General features: G+C 40.4%; 1 protein-coding gene across 1 annotated transcript in view; it reads left to right on the top strand.

Annotated features, from left to right (window-relative positions):
• The window catches only part of LOC126188809 (atrial natriuretic peptide receptor 1), a 783,072-nt gene that overhangs the window by 619,441 nt on the left and 141,928 nt on the right, over window positions 1-21,703 (top strand). Inside the window, exon 21 of the mRNA XM_049930422.1 lies at window positions 18,634-18,702. Within this exon, the coding sequence (XP_049786379.1) occupies window positions 18,634-18,702 (69 nt within the window). The remainder of the gene's footprint in view (window positions 1-18,633; window positions 18,703-21,703) is intronic.

Here is a 21,703-nt window from a genome sequence, read left to right as displayed (position 1 = left end):
GTGAGGGGCCAGCAGGTGGAAAATGGTGTGACCTTTCTCTTTTTAACCATTTTATTAACCACATATGACTTTTTGGCAGGTCTATGTACTTCCTCATGCTCGCATTGCAGGCAACTCGTATATTTTGCAGCCACTGCAACATTGTCTCTTTTGTATCATACCTTGGGGGGGGGGGGGGGGGGGGGGGAGTTGTTTCTTTAATGTTGTCAATTCAGCCTGCGTGGAGGTAGGTAAATGTTGCAAATGGTAATCACTGAAGTCATTTGCAACTGCAATGCTGTTGCCTCCAATGAGGCTCAAGGGGTAATCCATTCACAAACAACATCCATGCAAACTAAAGTATAGACCCCACTAGATAACCTCTCAGGACCAGCATGGTTCTGATAGAATAAATGATAACCATAGAGCATTAAATAATGGTCACCAGTGAAATGTGTTCATCGGAGAGCAGTGCAAATTGCAGAAGAAGAGGCAATAAGGCATTGTAGTTCTGGCATGTGACAGTAGTACCCATTACAATTCCACTGAATGATCTCATGACTGGTGGCCAGGATGGTCAGACACACCACAGCATCACTGCCTGTCACCAGTGGGGATGGAACCACATCCATAAGCATTGGCTCAGAATCTGACTATGTGGAAGGATCTGGCACCACCGGGGGCACCAGATGAGCCTTGTCCCAATTCTTATTCTTCTTTTCTTTCATAACCTTAGGAGCTTGAGGTTCATTCAAGTGACTATCCACGTTGTGTGCAGGGACAGTCCTGGGATCCTCAGCCATCATTTGCTGTTGGCCCTCCAAGCTGATGGTTGTCAGTGACAGTTATCTCAAGGTGGAGTCTCATTACTGGTAGATGCAGAAGAAGGAGAACACTTCTCCAGCCTGATGCAGGAAGTGATTCTTAAATAAGGTACCATGGGATAGGAGATTGGTGGGCGATCTGGTTTGGGGAAGGTTGAAGTGGGGGGGGATTGTCATTATGTTTGTGTTATTGATCATCATAGCCGTAAGGTGTAGGCATTGATATTTCTTCTGTGCATCAGTGTACAGAAAATCATTAGTAGATTTGTATTCCTGTATTTTCTGCTCTTTCTTGGAAACTGGAAAAATGCAAATGTGGAGGGTGATATTCCGTGCAGCTGACACACAAATGTGAATGTTGACAAGGGCTACCTTCATGGAGTTTCTGTCCACAGTTAGTGCATTTTGGGTCTGCCTTGCAGTGGGACAACATATACCCAAAGGATAAACATCTGAGGCACCTCATTGACAATGGGACATAGAGTTTCACATCATGCCTGTACTCTATGACCTTAACCTTTTCCAGGGCTACATTCCTTTCAAAGGCTAAGATAAAGGCTCCTGTATCCATATGATTATTCATCCTTTTTTGTATACACCTGACAAAATGTGTGCCTCACCACTGGAGATTAGTCTAGAGTATCTCATCTGCTTGGCACATAAGATATCAGTGGAAGATGATTCTTTGGACAATTTTCAAAGTTTTTTGTTAGGCAGTGGTCACAGGTATGTCACCTATAGGATCACATGCCTGGAGAGCTGTAGATTAGGCAGCACAGGAAATTTTAATTAATAATGAACCATATTGCATTTTCTCCTGAGACCCAAATTCCCCATTCCCCATATTTATCTTAAATGTTTTCTACAAAAAATAATGGTTTCATTGCAGTTAAAGTATCCCAACCATTCCAAGTACAGACGAAGTGTTGGGTGAAGTATTTCACTCCCAGACACCTGGCTTGTCCCTGTTCCCACAGCGTAACTAGGGAAGGAAACTTCATAGGGTCATATCTCCTGCATTACAATAATCTTTCCTATCTGAAGTGACTGCTGCAGCCTTGTGGCCAGCAGCAGAAGAAAGTTTAATTTGCTTCATGTGGGAATCTTCCATCATGGTACCATCCACCCTGAGCAGGGCTCTCTCCACATGTGCCATCCAGCCACAACAATAGTTACCGTTGCACGAAGTCCCTACACCCCAAACATGAAGAACATGTATTACTTGGCTTGCGTGGAGAGTTTCCAGCTCAGGAACCAACAGTATGATCCCCGGATGGTCAGAAGGCTACCATTGTGCAGGTACTTGACAAATGCCTCCTCCTCCCCACAATGGAATGGCTACATGCTGGGCTTTGGGCATAGTACCTTTTTAAGAAAGGAATGATGAAAAGAAGGAAGGCCCAAGAGATGGATATACACTGTGCGTTGGGTAACCTTCCGTGCATGATTCGCACTGCACTGTAAAATTTGGAAAAGGAGTACCGTATTTACTCGAATCTAAGCCGCACCTGAAAAATGAGACTCGAAATCAAGGAAAAAAAATTTTCCCGAATCTAAGCCGCACCTAAAATATGAGACTCGAAATTCAAGGGGAGAGTAAAGTTTTAGGCCGCACCTCCAAATCGAAACAAAGTTGGTCCATTGTAATATGAGACACAATTTAGGTCGAATGAATGACGATACAGCTACAGTAGTTTGGTTCGCGTAGTAAGCTTAGCAGTTAGGCTTTACCAGGTAGCCATTGCTATGCGTCAGGCGCTCCGTCCATATTTATACGGGTACCCTTCCTTTTTCACGTGCTTCATCTGGTTTGGATCGAGCTTCGTCTGGTTTGGATCGATTGCTTGTTTTTCTTTGATCTGATAAGTGCCGTTCTCTTTGTTATAGGTGTTTACGTCACTCTAAGCTGAAAATGCATTACTGTACTGTGTCATGCACTGTTTGTCGCATTCTGATAATCATTGTTTACGGCCTGTTGCCACTCGCGGCGTGGCTTGCTTTTGTGCGCGCTACCGCCGCTTACAATTAAAAAAAGAAAAAGAGAGGAATCGTCTCATTAGCGAAACAATGGCAAGAGACTGCTATTTGTTGTTACTAACACTGCTGCTTTCTTTGACGATGATCAACAAGAACCAAATAGTAGACTGCGTATGATAGAAGATGTTCTGAACGAGAGTTTAGCGAAAATTTTTCTCTGTTTGAAAATCTTTGCAGACGTCTCTTTAGTACATAACATTCTGCACAGAAATTAGTCATCTTAGATTTAAAAATCTAGTCAATTGACGTGCTTCACTTCTGACTGTATCACTATTAGGCATAAGAATAATACGAATATAAACATGAAATGATATGTATATTCTTCGGCGTTTGCTGTTGTCTCACTCTAGTTTCGTAGTTTATTAAGCAGACAGGATTTAAATGAGATAGCAGCAAACACGAAAGAATACATGGCAAAATGTTTATATACGTATTATTTTTATGGTGAAGAGAATACTGCATGTGATTCACAATTCATAAAAGTTCCTATTAGCAACCATCTCTTCTCATAGGTAGAAAAAATTCAGAACGTAGAGTTGGCCATATTGACAAACATCCCAAACAGTCTTGCCAGTCGGATTTTTGTAGTACAGTACATTGAAATGTTGCTACATTCGAAGATGAACAATACGGAATTTGTATTTACTTCGTTGGATAATGTATGAAAATGCAGTGGTCGAAACTCGGGGCGGAGAAGAAATTTCGTCTTCCACCGTTTTTTTTTTTTTTATTTTTTTTATTTATTTACTGACGCAGAGGTTTTGGCGCCAGTATTTATCTTTGTGCCTGAAAAGCATGCATGTGAATTGCTACATATATTCGACGGCAGAAGTTAGTTGTGGCGGCACCTACCAACATTTTTCAGAACTTCCGCTTACTTTGCACTGGATTCTAAGCCGCAGGCCGTTTTTTGGATTACAAAAACCGGAAAAAAAGTGCGGCTTAGATTCAAGTAAATACAATAGTAAGTCAAGGCCAAGAAGGGGACCATATAGCTAAGAATGAAAAGTTGCAGAATGCTGGAATGGAAGAAAATGAGAATCCAAATCCACAAACCATGTCCAGGCACAACTGATACCAAGGTGACCATCTGATGGAAAGACAGAGAGGAAAAAGTGTAGCAGAATGATACATTTGCAGCCTGAAAAGGGAAGCAGTGCTTCAAGGGCTGGGGTTCTGTGATGGTCAAGCATTTATTCACAAGAGAGATGTTGGCCGCCTTTGGGAAGGAGTGGAAAGGGTATCTGGCATTGCCCATGACTGTATAAGAAACACGTCGTCACTCCTCAAGGGAGGTATTAATTTCCAACACAATACAACACATGATAACCATCACTTCACTGCCATCATTCACCTCTTTGTGAGCAGACTGTACTGTCTGTGGCATTGAGAAATAGCTGACGTTGCCAAAACTGAACAAATTTTGATGAGTCGCATAGGATACTAAAACAGTTTGTGATAGAGTTAGCCCCTCCTTTAACCATGACATATTTTAGAGTCTACCCAAAAAAATACCATACCAAGTAGTTTGAAAGAAAGCACAGGACAGGCTGGTGAGTATGAGAAATGAATCTTATGACATATTCTGAGCCCAAACATGATGATGTATCTGGAACGGAATGACCTCCTCCATGCCAGAAGACATGAATTCCATAAATGTCAGCTATGCAAAACCCACCTATCATTTTTCCCACATGACATCCTGGAAACCAGATGGATACATTATTTCTTCAGTGGTAAGTGTGTTTGGAGCCTTTAGTGTTCATATTGTATGTTAGTGACCTGCTAAAGGTGCAATAATTTGCAACTTGCTTTAAATTCTCAGAAATGTAAGACTGTGCACTTCACAAAAGGAAAGAATGTAGTGAGCTATGACTTCAGTATTAATGTGTTGCAACCGGAATCAGTCATCTCATACATATATCCAGGTGCATTTATTTGCAGGAATATCGAACAGCACAATCACATAGTGTTAGTTTAAGGTAAACCAGGTGGTAAATTTTAGATCATTGTTATGATACTGGGAAAATACTATGGGTCTACAAGGAACTTGGGGCTCTTCTTCATATGACTAACAGAAGACATTGAATGTACACAAAGTGCACCACAAACAATCACAGGTTCATTTGATCCAAGGACAAAAATCATGGAGATACTTAAATATCTGGATTGGTACAAGCTTGGAGACATATGCCTGCTATCCTGCAAAACCCTAATTAGAGTTTTAAGAATCAGTATTAAATTAGGAACATACTACTGCTCACAGCTTACCAGTCCCATAGGGATTAAACTACAATACAATCACGATTTTACATTCCCAGAATTAATGTTTTTCCCACTGTTTATGACTCTTTTTATCACTCCTATCTGATTTTGTATGTCCACAATGTTGATTCACGCCTGATTTTGCATCAACATATTCCATAATTTTCCCACAATTTGTGCTTTATAAAAAAAGTCTGAAGAAAAAACTGACACAAAATTACACTGGCAGGGCATTGGACATCGAGTAGTGTTTATAAACATGATGTGGTTAAGTTTCTTGGCACCAGGTCACTCTACTCAATGGATTTTAATGAGTAAATGTGTAAAAAGTTGGAACAGTTTGTGCCCTATCTCCTGCCACTGCCATGCTCCAGTCAGTGTGGTGGCTGAATGGGAGTCACTAGGTTTACTCGAATAAACATATCATTATCAGTCACAACAATTTCGAAATTGTCTCTACTGCACATTCACGGTTTTGTTATTGTTATGACACATTTGTCAAACCATTTAGCATGTTTCATTTGGCCACTAGTAGTGCTAGTTGAATCCTTCACTCACTTTGCATGGCTCAGATTTTTTGGTTTAAACGCAGCGCCAATTATGTATTTTTTCATGCTGAGCAAAACACATGTCTGAGAGTTTATCGTCTCTGTCAGGTGCAGTCTTGTCTTGCATTTTTGTGATGTTATGCAAACAATTTGGGTGATAATTTGCATGTGTATGATTTTATACATAAATGAGGAAACACAGTACCTGATAAGCTCATAAAGATGACTACAGTGCAAGAGACACAGAACAACGCTTACGAAATATTTCGACTTGACAATGAGAAAAAATTCTCAAAATGCATACGGTCGCTCTAAGCGCAAAAACATTTTTTAACTAGTGCACTGTTTCATTATTTAAATAATGAATGACAGCTTCAAGCTTTCCAAAAACTTCAATTTTGACGTATGTATTTGAGTCAGATGTTTCTAGTTCTCAGACAGTTACCAATTCCAGTTACATCAGCAGTTTTTATTAGATAATAAAGAAGTCCCTGACAAGTATTTTGATTCTGTTATGTACATATGTCATACATAAACTGCGAAAATGCATGGGGGTATCCAAAATGTATTTTCCCACATTTTACACTTTTTTTTTAATCTTGAAAAGTGTAAAAGCAGGCTTTCACTGTAACTACAGCACACACAGAGGAATTTAAGCCATCATTATTCTTGCACACCATATGTGAATGGAAAGGAAAAAAAAACTTTACTATTTGGTACAATGGGAAGTACCCTCTGCCACACACTTCACTGTGGGTCACTGAATATAGACTTAAAGGGTTATACAGTCAGCTCTGTTGACACAGAACATTTAGCAATGAACATTCACATTGAATGATTGCCAAGCCACAGCAGACTACAGTCAGGTGTACCAAATCTTCATTGATATTTCATCAGTTCACAGCCACTAGTTAAGTGAGGTCAAGAGGAAAAATTGTTGTAAATTTCCAGTCATGTAATATACAATAAACCAATTGGAGTCTCACTGAGGGTACAGTACTGACCTGTATGAACATTGTATTTTGCAAGATGATCAGTCTATATATCAGTATGAAAACAATGATTGGTTTGGGGGGGGGGGGGTGAGAGCAAGAATGGATCTTTATGATAAGACACTGAGAAACTCACAGCTCTGATCAGATTAGCTAACATGTCATCCTCTGTCAAATGACGTTTTTTGGATGGAGTACGGAGAGACGTAGTGTGACGACACTGCTCCCAGACATTGTCAGGATTCCAGACTTTGGAGCTGCTTCATGTCATTCATTCATCTAGAACGTCTGTTTGAGTTGAGTGCACACACTTTCAGTCCCCCAAACAAAAATTCACTGATAGTGCTGGAAACTGAACCCAGGAGCACTGCATCACAGTCAGATAGATTGACCACCCACATACAGTGGAGGACCAAAATAAATGTTCAGTGACTGCAATTTAAATATCATTGGTGGATTTATTAACAGTATCTATTAAAACATAAGTAGAACTTCAGAGAAGACAATTTTGAATGAATTAAGATCCTTATCCTACAAATGATCTTTCCCTTCACAGTCCGATCCATCTGAGGCCACACTTGGAAGCATTCATTTCTTCCACTGTTCAGAACATTTCAGCCCATTGTTTTCCATGAGGATGTGTAGGAGCTTCACTGTTTGTGGGTTCTGTCAAATCTCAAGAACACATCTGTAGAAAAGGCATGTCCACTTTCACTAAATTGATTACTTTAATAAAACATGGCTGAGCATTAGGACACAATTCAAAGTTAAAAAACTGTTTAGCACTGACATGCCATGATCAAGTAGTACCTTGACAATTCAAGCTTTCTCATTTATTTTGTGTAGAGGTGTGTTTAAAAAGTTTATCAGATACTAGATTTTTACCCACAGCATTGCTCACTTATGTGTATGTCACATATATTGCTCACATCCCTCTTCCCTCTCTCTGTCCATCTCCTCCTCCCCCTCTGTTCATCTCCTCCTCCTTCCTGTTTGACTATTCATCCACTTCTCATTGTCGGTGCCCATCTCTTCTTCCCCCCTCTGTGTCTTGCCATCTCTTACTCACCCCTCTGTATCTGTTCATCTCCTCCTCTCCCCTCTCTCTGTTTATCTCTCCCCCCACCCCCCCCCCCCACCCCCACAATTTTCCATCCACATCCATGTCACCCCTCCCCAAGGGGAGCTACATGATTCTTATCAGCACATGTGACATCATATGTACATAAATTGCACACAACTCCTCCTCTGCCCATTTCCTATTTCCTGCTGCCCCCTCTATCTATCCGTCTATCTTTCCCAACTGTCCATCTCCTACACCCTCCCCTCTGACTGTCCATCTCCTCCTCCCCCCTCTCCCTGTCCACCTCATCCGTCCCCCTTTCCTCTGTGTGCACCTTCTATGTCACACTCACCCCAATGGCCTCCTACAGTACTTATTTTCAGGCAATGAGTAGTATGTGTATGAAATTCAGTTGAAATTGATACTGTGGTTTAGATGGAGATGTATAAAACACACACACACACACACACACACACACACACACACACACACACACACACAGAGAGAGAGAGAGAGAGAGAGAGAGAGAGAGAGAGAGAGAGAGAGAGAGAGAGAGAATTAATGCCCAAAGGCTTTTGCAGTTCATTTACTTAACTGACACAGGCAGTAACAGTAAGATTACCTAAGACAAGTTAGGACTATTAGCACTTCCTTAATGGACACTAGTTCAGATTTCAGGCATTGAACCCTTAAAATATTAAACAATTTTCAATATAGAAAAGGTAAAGTGAGCACTAGCCCCTTTTAATGATCAGTGATTAAAAACAGTCAATGCAGAAAAATCTGCCAACAGATGCCGGGCACTGGCCCATTCAAATGTTATCAATATAGAAAAGATAAAGTAGGTGCAAGCCTTATTCATTTATTAGTGACTAAAAACAGTCAATACGAAAAAAAAAATTGCAAAGAGATGTCATGCACTAGGCTCTTCAAATATTAAACAAATATCAGTATAGAAAATATATGGTAGGTGCTTTTTGATCCTTATTTGATCTGACATGATTTCCAAACCATTAACTGGTCTATAGACTGTTACTTATAATAAAATGATCAGAAGGTCAACAGAAATCCATGCCAGTTTCACCTTACTAACATAGTGTTTGGTGGATTTTACTCAACCAAATCTTTAAGCAGTTTGTAAGTGCCACAAGTGCAATGCCAGAATTATCAAGCCAGTTACCAGTTGTCCAATACACTGGGGGTGGGGCTGCCTGGTGTTGGAATAGTCACTAATGCTTGCAGCAAGCTACCACACCAATATAACATGCCACTTATTTAATGGCCAACAGCACATTACACAAGCAATCGAACAGGATTACACAAAACTGGAAACTGGTTTATCAGTTGTCACTGCTTAACACAGGCAGAAGTGCTAAACAAGAACACTGCCTTGCTCAATCAGAATGGAGAATGTTGGTACACCTGAAGTCCATAAACAATAACACCCATCACACAGCATTTGATCTTCTGGACATGGCCACAAGAACTGAACTGTCAGTTACTGTGCACTCTCACTTAATAATTGCTGAACACAGGACTTCATCAAATGGTAAAACTCAGTGAGTAATACAACAGTTCTCATCACAATTCCTTCCAGTGTGGGACATGTGCCACAACTAACTGCTGCATGTGGCATTGTGCATCATGTTCTTGTGTGCTAGCAGATAGTGATGGGATGGCAAGGCGCAGTGACTTGAGCGCACCGAGAATTCCTCTAGCCTTTAGTTCTCAAGCAATTCTCAAGAAGCTCATGAGAAATGGCTCGGCGGCATGTGCCGCTGCGCGCCAGTTTGCTGCGACAACATACACCGCGCCGCTGTTGTTTTATGAATTGAATGCCGCCGCTAGACAAACACGCTCACTGCTCGCTGGGCTTGTAACTAGTATGTCTCAGGTTTCATTTGGGTACAGTTGTTCTTCAAATCAATATGAACACTCAAAAACGAACATCATGGTGCTGGAAATATTTTACGGAGGATGGAGACAACATTACTTGCAACATTTGTCGTAAAAATTTCCGTAATGTATCAAAAAATACAATGGGCATGATTAGACATCTTAAACTGCACAATTTATCGAGCAATAAAACAGTGACATCCGTGGATACAGAGGCTCATTCTTCCAATAGTGCAAGGCAGACAAAATATCCAGGTACGTATGGTACAAAAGGTGAATTCCATGCAAAAGTTCGGATAGTGTCCTAAGCAGTCCGCCACGCTTAGAAAACATTGCTTTTTTAATCGCACTCCGACAACATACAACATACCCCCAAAATCAAATATATACTATCCTAGCTTTTGCATGACACGATGTTGTTGATGTTATGGTCTTCAGTCCTGAGACTGGTTTGATGCAACTCTCCATGCTACTCTATACTGTGCAAGCTTCTTCATCTCCCAGTACCTACTGCAACCTACATCCTTCTGAATCTGCTTAGTGTATTCATCTCTTGGTCTCCCCTACGATTTTTACCCTCCACACTGCCCTCCAATACTAAATTGGTGATCCCTTGATGCCTCAGAACATGTCCTACCAACTGATCCCTTCTTCTGGTCAAGTTGTGCCACAAACTTCTCTTCTCCCCAATCCTATTCAACACTTCCTCATTAGTTATGTGATCTACCCATCTAAACTTCAGCATTCTTCTGTAGCACCACATTTCGAAAGCTTCTATTCTCTTCTTGTCCAAACTATTTACCGTCCATGTTTCACATCCATACATGGCTACACTCCATACAAATACTTTCAGAAATGACTTCCTGATACTTAAATCTACACTCGTTGTTAACAAATTTCTCTTCTTCAGAAACACTTTCCTTGCCATTGCCAGTCTACATTTTATATCCTCTCTACTTCGACCATCATCAGTTATTTTGCTACCCAAATAGCAAAACTCCTTTACTACTTTAAATGTCTCATTTCCTAATCTAATTCCCTCCGCATCACCTAACTTAATTCGACTACATTCCATTATCCTCGTTTTGCTTTTGTTGATGTTCATCTTATATCCTCCCTTCAAGACACCATCCATTCCATTCAACTGCTCTTCCAAGTCCTTTGCTGTCTCTGACAGAATTACAATGTCATCGGCGAACCTCAAAGTTTTTATTTCTTTTCCATGGATTTTAATACCTACTCCGAATTTTTCTTTTGTTTCCTTTACTGCTTGCTCAATATACAGATTGAATAACATCGGGGAGAGGCTACAACCCTGTCTTACTCCCTTCTTAACCACTGCTTCCCTTTCATGTCCCTCGACTCTTATAACTGGCATCTGGTTTCTGTACAAATTGGAAATAGCCTTTTGCTCCCTGTATTTTACCCCTGCCACCTTTAGAATTTGAAAGAGAGTATTCCAGTCAACATTGTCAAAAGCTTTCTCTAAGTCTACAAATGCTAGAAACATAGGTTTGCCTTTCCTTAATCTTTCTTCTAAGATAAGTCGTAAGGTCAGTATTGCCTCACGTGTTCCAACATTTCTACGGAATCCAAACTGATCTTCCCCGAGGTCGGCTTCTACCAGTTTTTCCATTCGTCTGTAAAGAATTCGTGTTAGTATTTTGCAGCTGTGGCTTATTAAACTGATTGTTCGGTAATTTTCACATCTGTCAACACCTGCTTTCTTTGGAATTGTAATTATTATATTCTTCTTGAAGTCTGAGGGTATTTCGCCTGTTTCATACATCTTGCTCACCAGATGGTAGAGTTTTGTCAGGACTGGATTTCCCAAGGCCGTCAGTAGTTCCAATGGAATGTTGTCTACTCCGGGGGCCTTGTTTCTACTCAGGTCCTTCAGTGCTCTGTCAAACTCTTCACGCAGTATCGTATCTCCCATTTCATCTTCATCTACATCCTCTTCCATTTCCATAATATTGTCCTCAAGTTCATCGCCCTTGTATAGGCCCTCTATATACTCCTTCCACCTTTCTGCTTTCCCTTATTTGCTTAGAACTGGGTTTCCATCTGAGCTCTTGATGTTCATACAAGTGGTTCTCTTATCTCCAAAGGTCTCTTTAATTTTCCTGTAGACAGTATCTATCTTACCCCTAGTGAGATAAGCCTCTACATCCTTACATTTGTCCTTTAGCCATCCCTGCTTAGCCATTTTGCACTTCCTGTCGATCTCATTTTTGAGACGTTTGTATTCCTTTTTGCCTGCTTCACTTACTGCATTTTTATATTTTCTCCTTTCATCAATTAAATTCAATATTTCTTCTGTTACCCAAGGATTTCTACTAGCCCTCGTCTTTTTACCTACTTGATCCTCTGCTGCCTTCACTACTTCATCCCTCAAAGCTACCCATTCTTCTTCTACTGTATTTCTTTCCCCCATTCCTGTCAATTGTTCCCTTATGCTCTCCCTGAAACTCTGTACAACCTCTGGTTCTTTCAGTTTATCCAGGTCCCATCTCCTTAAATTCCCACCTTTTTGCAGTTTCTTCAGTTTTAATCTACAGGTCATAACCAATAGATTGTGGTCAGAGTCCACATCTGCCCCTGGAAATGTCTTACAATTTAAAACCTGGTTCCTAAATCTCTGTCTTACCATTATATAATCTATCTGATACCTTTTAGTATCTCCAGGGTTCTTCCATGTATACAACCTTCTATCATGATTCTTAAACCAAGTGTTAGCTATGATTAAGTTGTGCTCTGTGCAAAATTCTACCAGACGGCTCCCTCTTTCATTTCTTAGCCCCAATCCATATTCACCTACTACATTTCCTTCTCTCCCTTTTCCTACACTCGAATTCCAGTCACCCATGACTATTAAATTTTCGACTCCCTTCACTATCTGAATAATTTATTTTATTTTATCATACATTTCTTCAATTTCTTCGTCATCTGCAGAGCTAGTTGGCATATAAACTTGTACTACTGTAGCAGGTGTGGGCTTCATATCTATCTTGGCCACAATAATGCGTTCACTATGCTGTTTGTAGTAGCTTACCCGCACTCCTATTTTCCTATTCATTATTAAACCTACTCCTGCATTACCCCTATTTGACTTTGTGTTTATAACCCTGTAGTCACCTGACCAGAAGTCTTGTTCCTCCTGCCACCGAACTTCACTAATTCCCACTATATCTAACTTTAACCTATCCATTTCCCTTTTTAAATTTTCTAACCTACCTGCCCGATTAAGGGATCTGACATTCCACGCTCCGATCCGCAGAACGCCAGTTTTCTTTCTCCTGATAACGACATCCTCTTGAGTAGTCCCCGCCCGGAGATCCGAATGGGGGACTATTTTACCTCCGGAATATTTTACCCAAGAGGACGCCATCATCATTTAATCATACAGTAAAGCTGCATGCCCTCGGGAAAAATTACGGCCGTAGTTTCCCCTTGCTTTCAGCCGTTCGCAGTACCAGCACAGCAGGGCCGTTTTGGTTATTGTTACAAGGCCAGATCAGTCAATCATCCAGACTGTTGCCCTTGCAACTACTGAAAAGGCTGCTGCCCCTCTTCAGGAACCACACGTTTGTCTGGCCTCTCAACAGATACCCCTCTGTTGTGGTTGTACCTACGGTACGGCTATCTGTATCGCTGAGGCACGCAAGCCTCCCCACCAACGGCAAGGTCCATGGTTCATGGGGGGGTAATACGATATGTAATTGTATTGGACTAGTTGTCAAGCATAACATATCCCCTTGCAGGAGCACTGATTTAAATCTTACGTTTCTCTTCATAGAAGGAAGTAAATGGCAACAACAGCTTGATGAAAGCACTAGTGGCCATGATAACAGACGATTTTCAACCGCTTTCAATCGTCGAGGACACTGGTTTTTGACATTTTGTTGGGCCCACAATACTCGATACCGAATCGAAAAAAGTTGCGCCTCATGATTGAGGATGATTGCCATAAACAGAAAGAGGCTGTAAACTTGGCCGTGGAAGACTACTTCTGTTTCTTTAACGACCGATATTTGGACCTCACTCAATAGTGAGGCATATATTGCTGTAACTGGTCATTTCATTAACACTAATTGGTGCCTGAAAGCTTTAGTTCTTGAGACATTCCGTTTCCTGGAAAAGCATACAGTGCTAAATATTAGTGAGGCGTTGGATAATGTGATTTCAAAATGGAACATTGAAAACAAAGTTGTAAGCATCACAACTGACAACGCCAGTAACATGACGGCAGCCGTACAACAGTGGCAACATAGATATGTAACATGTGCCTTGTTTAGCACACACCATCAATTTAGTTGTGAAAAGTTCTTTGAACAGCAACAGTGAGCTCTGCATAATGCGGGAAATGGCAAGAAAAATTGTTAGCTATTTTAAAACAAGTTGCAACGCTAATGGAAAAACTCCATGAGATCCAGGATCTAATGAAAAAACGTGTAAATAAATTGAGTCAGAAAACCGAAACCCAATGGAATAGTACGTTTTATATGCTACAACATCTAGTGGAGCAAAAGGAATGCATTGCAGCCTGTTCATCATCTTTGTATTCAGGTGTAGAGAACCTCACAGCTGATGAGTGGCGAATTTTGAGCAAATGTTTATGTGTACTGGAGCCATCTGAAGTGGTAACAAGTGAAATCTCAACTGAAAACTATACCCCTCTTTCGAAATCTATTCCAATAATCAGATAGCTAATCGTATGCAATGGGAAGTGGGCTACCATGACAGCGCAAGAGCTACAGCAACATCTGCACCCAACTCACTAATAGCCCAGCTAGGATTAATATAAACAAACAAAGTACATCCCGTTGCCACAGTTCTCAACCCAAGATTCAAAATTTTACCATTTACGAATCCCATTCATTCAAAACGTGCCATTGTAAGCCTAATTGCAGAGTGCACAAATGTGGTAGAGACCGTACGATATACTCATTCGGCTGTTAACGACACTAGCCACGAGTACCATTTCGCACAAAATGCCAGTAGTTCCTTATGGGCTTTTTTCGATGAAGAGGTTTCCAATAAAAATCTAACGAAAAGCAGTTGTGATAGCATAGACCTGGAGGTACAATGATATTTGGAATAACCATACCTACAATGCATGGATAATCCTTTACACTACTGGAAAAACAATGAAAACAGTTACCCAGGTCTAGCTGTCGTGGCAAAAAAATATCTTGCAATACCTGCAACTTCTGTTCCCAGTGAAATAATATTTTCGAAAACAGGACTATTAATATACAAACAAAGAAGCAGACTAAAAGGCCAATTGATTATTAAAATCATATTTCTAAATAAAAATCGACGGCAGTGTGGCAATGGGATGTAAAAATGCCTTCTGCTGAACAACTTTTGTTTCCTTTCTTTCTTCAGTAAGTAAATGCATGTATGCAGTTTCTGTATATAAAAGGCTATAGCACTTCTCTTTTACTTTTAAGCATGCATGCATGCAGAATGTGCAAGGTAATTTATTTTGTAAGAATAAAGCTTCTGTTTCATGTGAATTCTGTGCTTTGTTTTAAACAACAATTCTATGATTTTTGTCTTATGAGACATATACTAATACTTCAGTACACATTAATAACAGTAGTATAGTTGATGTCAATCATAGAATTTCAAAGTTTTCTGTGCACGTATGTATGACGAGTACGACTGCTGCGCAATTTCTCAGAGAGCGCAGTACTGTCAACTTCTCAAGCGTACCCAAGACATTCTCAAGAAATTGCCTTCGCGTCGCACGTTTCTCGAGCACGATCATAGCCCGTCCCTACTAGCAGACCCTTGGGCTCCATTCTCATCCCCCACCATGAACTCTCAGCCACACTATTGACCTGAACCTTCCTCGATCCACCAGTGGCTCCTTCAGCAAGTGCCATCCTCACCTGCAGGCAACTGCCCATGGTAACACCTCACACCAGGTAAAAGTGTTCATTTTCATCACATGCACCTGCAACCTGCGACTGTGCCATGCGATATTTGGCAACAACTGTGCCGAATACGTATCACAAATATGCATACATTGTGTTGTACAGGTCCCCACTTTTAGTTTGTGGGATGGAGTTCCATGCCTGTCACACTTGGTCAGTCAACACAAGGATAGTTAATGCTGGTTTCTTGAGAAACACAAAATAAAAAGAAAGTGTCTCTAACAAGCAATCATCCTTCTAGCTACGATGGTATTTCTAACACAGCATCTTTTGAATTTGATGATGCTACTAATCTTGATTACACAAATATAATAAAAAGGCCAATCTCAATCATACTAACCACTGTCTAGATGCTAAATGAACCATGGATGCTACTCATTCAAATCAGCATTAAATCTTACCTTATGTGAACTACTGAGGGCAGAGAGAGATATTAATGGTCGTACACTAAATGAAATGGTGTGTCTAATTATTTTACACACAGTTGGGTACCAGTTGTGAATAAAATCAACACATGGAAGAAAGAAGGTTAGTGTTAGCCTTCCTGTCAATGACTAGGTCATTAAAGGACAAGAACAAGCTCAGATTGGGGCTGAGGAAGGAAATTAGCAAAGTCTTCATTAAACAGACTATTGCTTTAGGCAGTGTACAGAAATCACACAATGCAGGCATTCAAAACTGGTATTTTCATTGATGTTGTTATTTGCTTTATGGGCAATCAAATCATGGTGGAAAGATGGGGTAGAAAGAAGGTTAGGAACAGTAGAGAGGATTTGGAAAGGGTGGCTGGTTGATGGGATTGATGCTGCTTCTTACGCCCAGCCAGTCTACCTTCCTACTCCTCATTTCCTACCTCTCCTCATCCCTTAATCTGACACTCCCTACACATTCATTGAGCTACAAAGCCAGCAGAGTGTATTCAAATAACTCACGGGTTTGCTACCAGGTGACGTCGTCGAACACCGCTGATATTTCGACAGGAGCACACCCTGCCATTCTCAAGGCACAAATGAAAGGAAGAAAAAATGTGCAAGCAAATTTAATACCTCGGTTCACAGAGGCGAAACAAGGAAGACACCACACACAGAACAAGTGTCAACACAACCAAAGATAGCCAACATCAGAAATATCGATAGTTACTATTAACCAACAGGTGAGGTAGCACTAGCTCTGTCCCTCCGTTTTTTGATGAGAGACAGAGCTGGATTCCAAGCAGCATTTAAACAAAATCCACCATCTCTGTTAATAAGGTTGCTTGATAGTCTGATTTCAACAGCTTCTGTAATAACACTATCCCAATAGCTGGACGTGCATGCCAGAATCTGTTGTATTCCATAGGATGACTGGTGTCAAGGCAATGTTCTGCAATAGCGGATTTGCTCGGCTGTTGTAAGCGTGTGTGACGCTTATGTTCAATACACCGGTCTTCCACAGTCCTGACTGCCTGACAAATATACGACATGCCACAACTGAAAGGAATAAGATAGACCCCAGTCTTACGCAAACCAAGATCATCTTTTATGGACGCCAACAGGGCCTTAATCTTAAAAGGTGGCCAAGAAACACATTTCATATCATATTTCCGCAAAATACGGCCAATCCTGTTGGAAATGCTTCCTGTGTAAGGCAAAAAGGCCTTAGACTTAAGTGTCACTTCATTGTTATCGTCACTCACCTGTTGCTCAGAAGGCTGATGGCACAATGCACATTTGATCTGTCTCTCACTATAACCATTCTGACGAAAGGTGACTTCGAGATGTGCTAGCTCAGCTGCCAAACTTTCAGGTTCTGAGATAACGTGGGGCCTGTGAACCAAGGTGCAAAGTACTCCTTCACGCTGAGCTGGATGGTGACAACTATCAGCTCGCAGATACAAGTCAGTGTGGGTAGGCTTCCTATAAACAGAATGTCCCAATGTACCATCAGTCTTCCTTTTGACCAACACATCAAGGAAGGGAAATCATCCATTCTTTTCCACCTCCATAGTGAACTGAATATTTGGGTGGATTGAATTTAGATGTTCCAAAAACCGGTTTAAATTCTCACTACCATGAGGCCAAACAACAAAAGTATCGTCTACATATCTGAAAAAAACACGCAGGTTTCAAGGTCGCTGACTCCAATGCACGTTCCTCAAAGTCCTCCATAAACAAATTGGCCACAATAGGTGACAACGGGCTTCCCATTGCAACTCGATCAGTCTGTTCATAGTACTGACCATTGAATAAAAAGTAAGTGGTAGTCAGCACATGTCGAAATAAATTAGTTAACTCGACACCAAACTTAACCTCAATTATCTGCAACAAATCAGAGAAAGGAATGTGAGTGAAAGAGAAACCACATCAAAACTGACTAAAATATCAGTCATTCAAACGCAATCCCTATTATGGCTTGGAGGAGGTTGATGTTGCCACATTACTATTCCGTGAGCCTGCTGCCTTTCCCTTCCTGCTGTCACCCACAGTTTGCAAACCTTCCCTCCTTCTCTCTGCCTTCTTTCTACCCTTGTCCACTCAACCCACCACAATTCCTCACCTCTGTTGAGCTGTAGTGCTTACACAGTGTAGCCACAAACAACACTGTACCTTTGCAAGTGTATGTGTGTTCGCTCTACGTCTATGAAGAGAATTCATCTGAAAGTGAGCAACATCCTCATTCCTTTTATGTGCCTATAGACAATATAGCACCTCAACTATTTAGTGAGCTGTTACCTTTACCTCCCCCCCCCCCCCTCCCCCATTATTTATATCCCATCAATGACTTTCCATACCACTTCACTTACTTGTTAGATAGAATTTACATTTGGTAGGCTGAATAGTGGGGCTTCTTAAATATATATAATTGCATGACAAAATATATATGATATTTCATTGTACCTGTAGAACTTTATAAAATTAAACTCACATGAAATTCATGTAATATCAGTTCATAGAGGTGAGAGTGAGGCATAAGCAATGTTGTGTATGATTGCACTTTTAAACAAAATACACCAGGAACAAGTTACAATAACACTTACAACATGTGCAATATAATAATTTTGTCAAGCAGTACACTATTGAATGAACCTACTCTTTACTGTTTCAGGTTGTCGATTTTCTGAATGATCTTTACAGTACATTTGACAGAATTATTGGGTTTTATGATGTTTACAAGGTGAGTTTATTAATCCTCAAAACACACGCATATGTTTGTGTCCAATGTTGCTACCTGCACTACTTCAACATAATTTAGCAAAAGTTTCAGAGTTATCTATAAATGCTGGAATGTCCATATTCACTGCCCTCCTTTCCATTGTCAGTTGAAGAAGCAGTTTATTGATCTCAATTAATCTTAAAAATAAGGAGCTGAGTGTTTGGTGAGTACAGTTAAAATTTATCAGCCTTTCCAACTCTCTCTCTCTCTCTCTCTCTCTCTCTCTCTCTCTCTCTCTCTCTCTTTCACTCTTACTCTTACTAAGAGAAATAAACATTATCTCCCCCTCACCCCCTCTCTTTCATTCTGTTAATGCTGTGAAAAGATATGTGTGATGGTCTAGACTGAGGGTGGACTGTCAGCAAGACTTAGGAGTTAAGCAGTTGACAGAAATCTGCATAAATGATGAATGAGAAGGGAAAGATATTAGAGGATTAAGTTAACTGGTAGCAAAACTTATGTACTAATTATGTGGCTATATGGGTTTGTCCAAATAACTGCTCTCTCAAGAGCCTTGAAGTGAAAGCTTCCATAGATCAAGATGACAATAGGTAAACAGTGAGGAGAAAAAGAGAGTAGGGTTGAGAGGAGGGAATACAGCGAAGGCAAGTACTACTATATACACCAGAGTTGAGTAGGTAGTAAGTAGTTAATTAGAAAGAGTAGGAAAGGTAGAAAAGAAGCCTAAGGACAAAATAAATGGAATGGAAGGGGAAAAATAAAGTGTCAAATTAAGGACAAGGAGAATTATAAAAATCTGAAGCCACCAGGAGGGAGGAGTGAAACAAGAACATAAAGGGATGGACGTAAGATCAGGAGTAGAAGAACTGGAGGAAGACAGATGAAGAAGCAGTAAGGGACTAAGGTTAATGAAATTAATGGACTAAAGGATGTATTAAAGACACAGTTCTCAGCTGCACAATTCACATGGGTTTGAGTGGATGGGGGAGGTTCTATTGTTTACCACTCTTTGCCACTGTAGGAAATTTGTTAGTAAAGCTAAGATATTTTCCAATCTATTTTTATTTGTTTTTATGACCAACTCTCATATTTTGCATTGATATGAAACACATGAAATTTATCTGACATTTTTACTGTGTGCAACCAATCTTAAAGCTGTATTTCTTCTTTTTAATAATGTGTGATTTTGCAGTGTTCAGTGAAGAATCAATTTTGTTCTCTGCATTTTTCAGTTTCCTTTACTGGAACTGCCCAAGCCTGCACTGTACTATGTCATGGAATTTGTAATTTATATGTTTAATTTTTCAGAATCTCAGTACAGTTTTGTAAATTTAATTCATCATGTAAGTGTGGATCCAGTATAAATGAACCTATTTGAACTACACCTCCATTGTATGTGTGATGTGCTTGAGCTTCTACAAACACATGAGGATGGATGCCTAGAGGGAAGAACTTCCTATTTTCAGTAGCTGTTGTGATGGAGTTAACTGGTAGCAAAACTTATGTACTAATTATGTGGCCATATGGGTTTGTCCAAACAACTGCTCTCTCTCAAGAGCCTTGAAGTGAAAGCTTCCATAGATCGAGGAATTTCCTGCACTTGGCAGTGGTATCTGACAGTTAACTATGCTTGAAATATCTCAAAACTTTGAACCACTCATATATGGACATGCACAGAAATTTATCAACCCAAGGAGGAGGGGGGAGGGGAGCAAGATTCTTTAATGAGCATTTCTGATACAACTAATGGTGAGTTTTGGAACAAGTAGTACTACTGCTGTTGCACAACTCATCACAAATATAGTTTCGCATCAACTAGAACATTGTTGTTGTTGTTGTTGTTGTGGTCTTCAGTCCTGAGACTGGTGTGATGCAGCTCTCCATGCTACTTTATCCTGTGCAAGCTTCTTCTTTTCCCAGTACCTACTGCAGCCTACATCCTTCTGAATCTGCTTAGTGTATTCATCTCTTGGTCTCCCTTACGGTTTTTACGCTCCGCGCTGCCCACCAATACTAAATTGGTGATCCCTCGATGTCTCACAACATGTCCTACCAACCGATCCCTTCTTCTAGTCAAGTTGTGCCACAAGCTCCTCTTCTCCCCAATTCTATTCAATATCTCTTCATTAGTTATGTGATCTACCCATCTAATCTTCAGCATTCTTCTTTAGCACCACATTTTGAAAGCTTCTATTCTCTTCTTGTCTAAACTATTTATCGTCCATGTTTCACTTCCATACATGGCTACACTCCATACAAATACTTTCAGAAACAACTTCCTAACATTTAAATCTATACTCAATGTTAACAAATTTTTCTTCTTCTGAACTTTCCTTGCCATTGCCATTCTACATTTTATATCCTCTCTACTTCGACCATCATCAGTTATTTTGCTTCCCAAATAGCAAAACTCCTTTACTACTTTAAGCGTCTCATTTCCTAATCTTATTCCCTCGGCATCACCCGATTTAATACGACTACATTCCATTATCCTCGTTTTGCTTTTGTTGATGTTCATCTTATACCCTCCTTTCAAGTCACTGCCCATTCCGTTCAGCTGCTCTTCCAAGTCCTTTGCTGTCTCTGACAGAATTACAATGTCATTGCCAAACCTCAAAGTTTTTATTTCTTCTGCATGGATTTTAATACCTACTCCAAACTTTTCTTTTGTTTCCTTTATTGCTTGCTCAATATACAGATTGAATAACATCGGGGATAGGCTACAACCCTGTCTCACTCCCTTCCCAACTACTGCTTCCCTTTCGTGTCCCTCGACTCTTATAACTGCCATCTGCTTTCTGTACAAATTGTAAATAGCCTTTTGCTCCCTGTATTTTACCCCTGCCACCTTCAGAATTTGAAAGAGAGTATTTCAGTCAACATTGTCAAAAGCTTTCTCTAAGTCTACAAATGCTAGAAACATAGGTTTGCCTTTCCTTAATCTTTCTTCTAAGATAAGTTATAGGGTCAGTATTGCCTCACGTGTTCCAACATTTCTACG

This window comes from Schistocerca cancellata, chromosome 5 (assembly GCF_023864275.1).
Source record: "Schistocerca cancellata isolate TAMUIC-IGC-003103 chromosome 5, iqSchCanc2.1, whole genome shotgun sequence".
Taxonomy (NCBI): Eukaryota; Metazoa; Arthropoda; class Insecta; order Orthoptera; family Acrididae; genus Schistocerca; species Schistocerca cancellata.
Note: the sequence above shows the minus strand (reverse complement) of the source record. Positions and strands in the feature narration are given on the sequence as shown.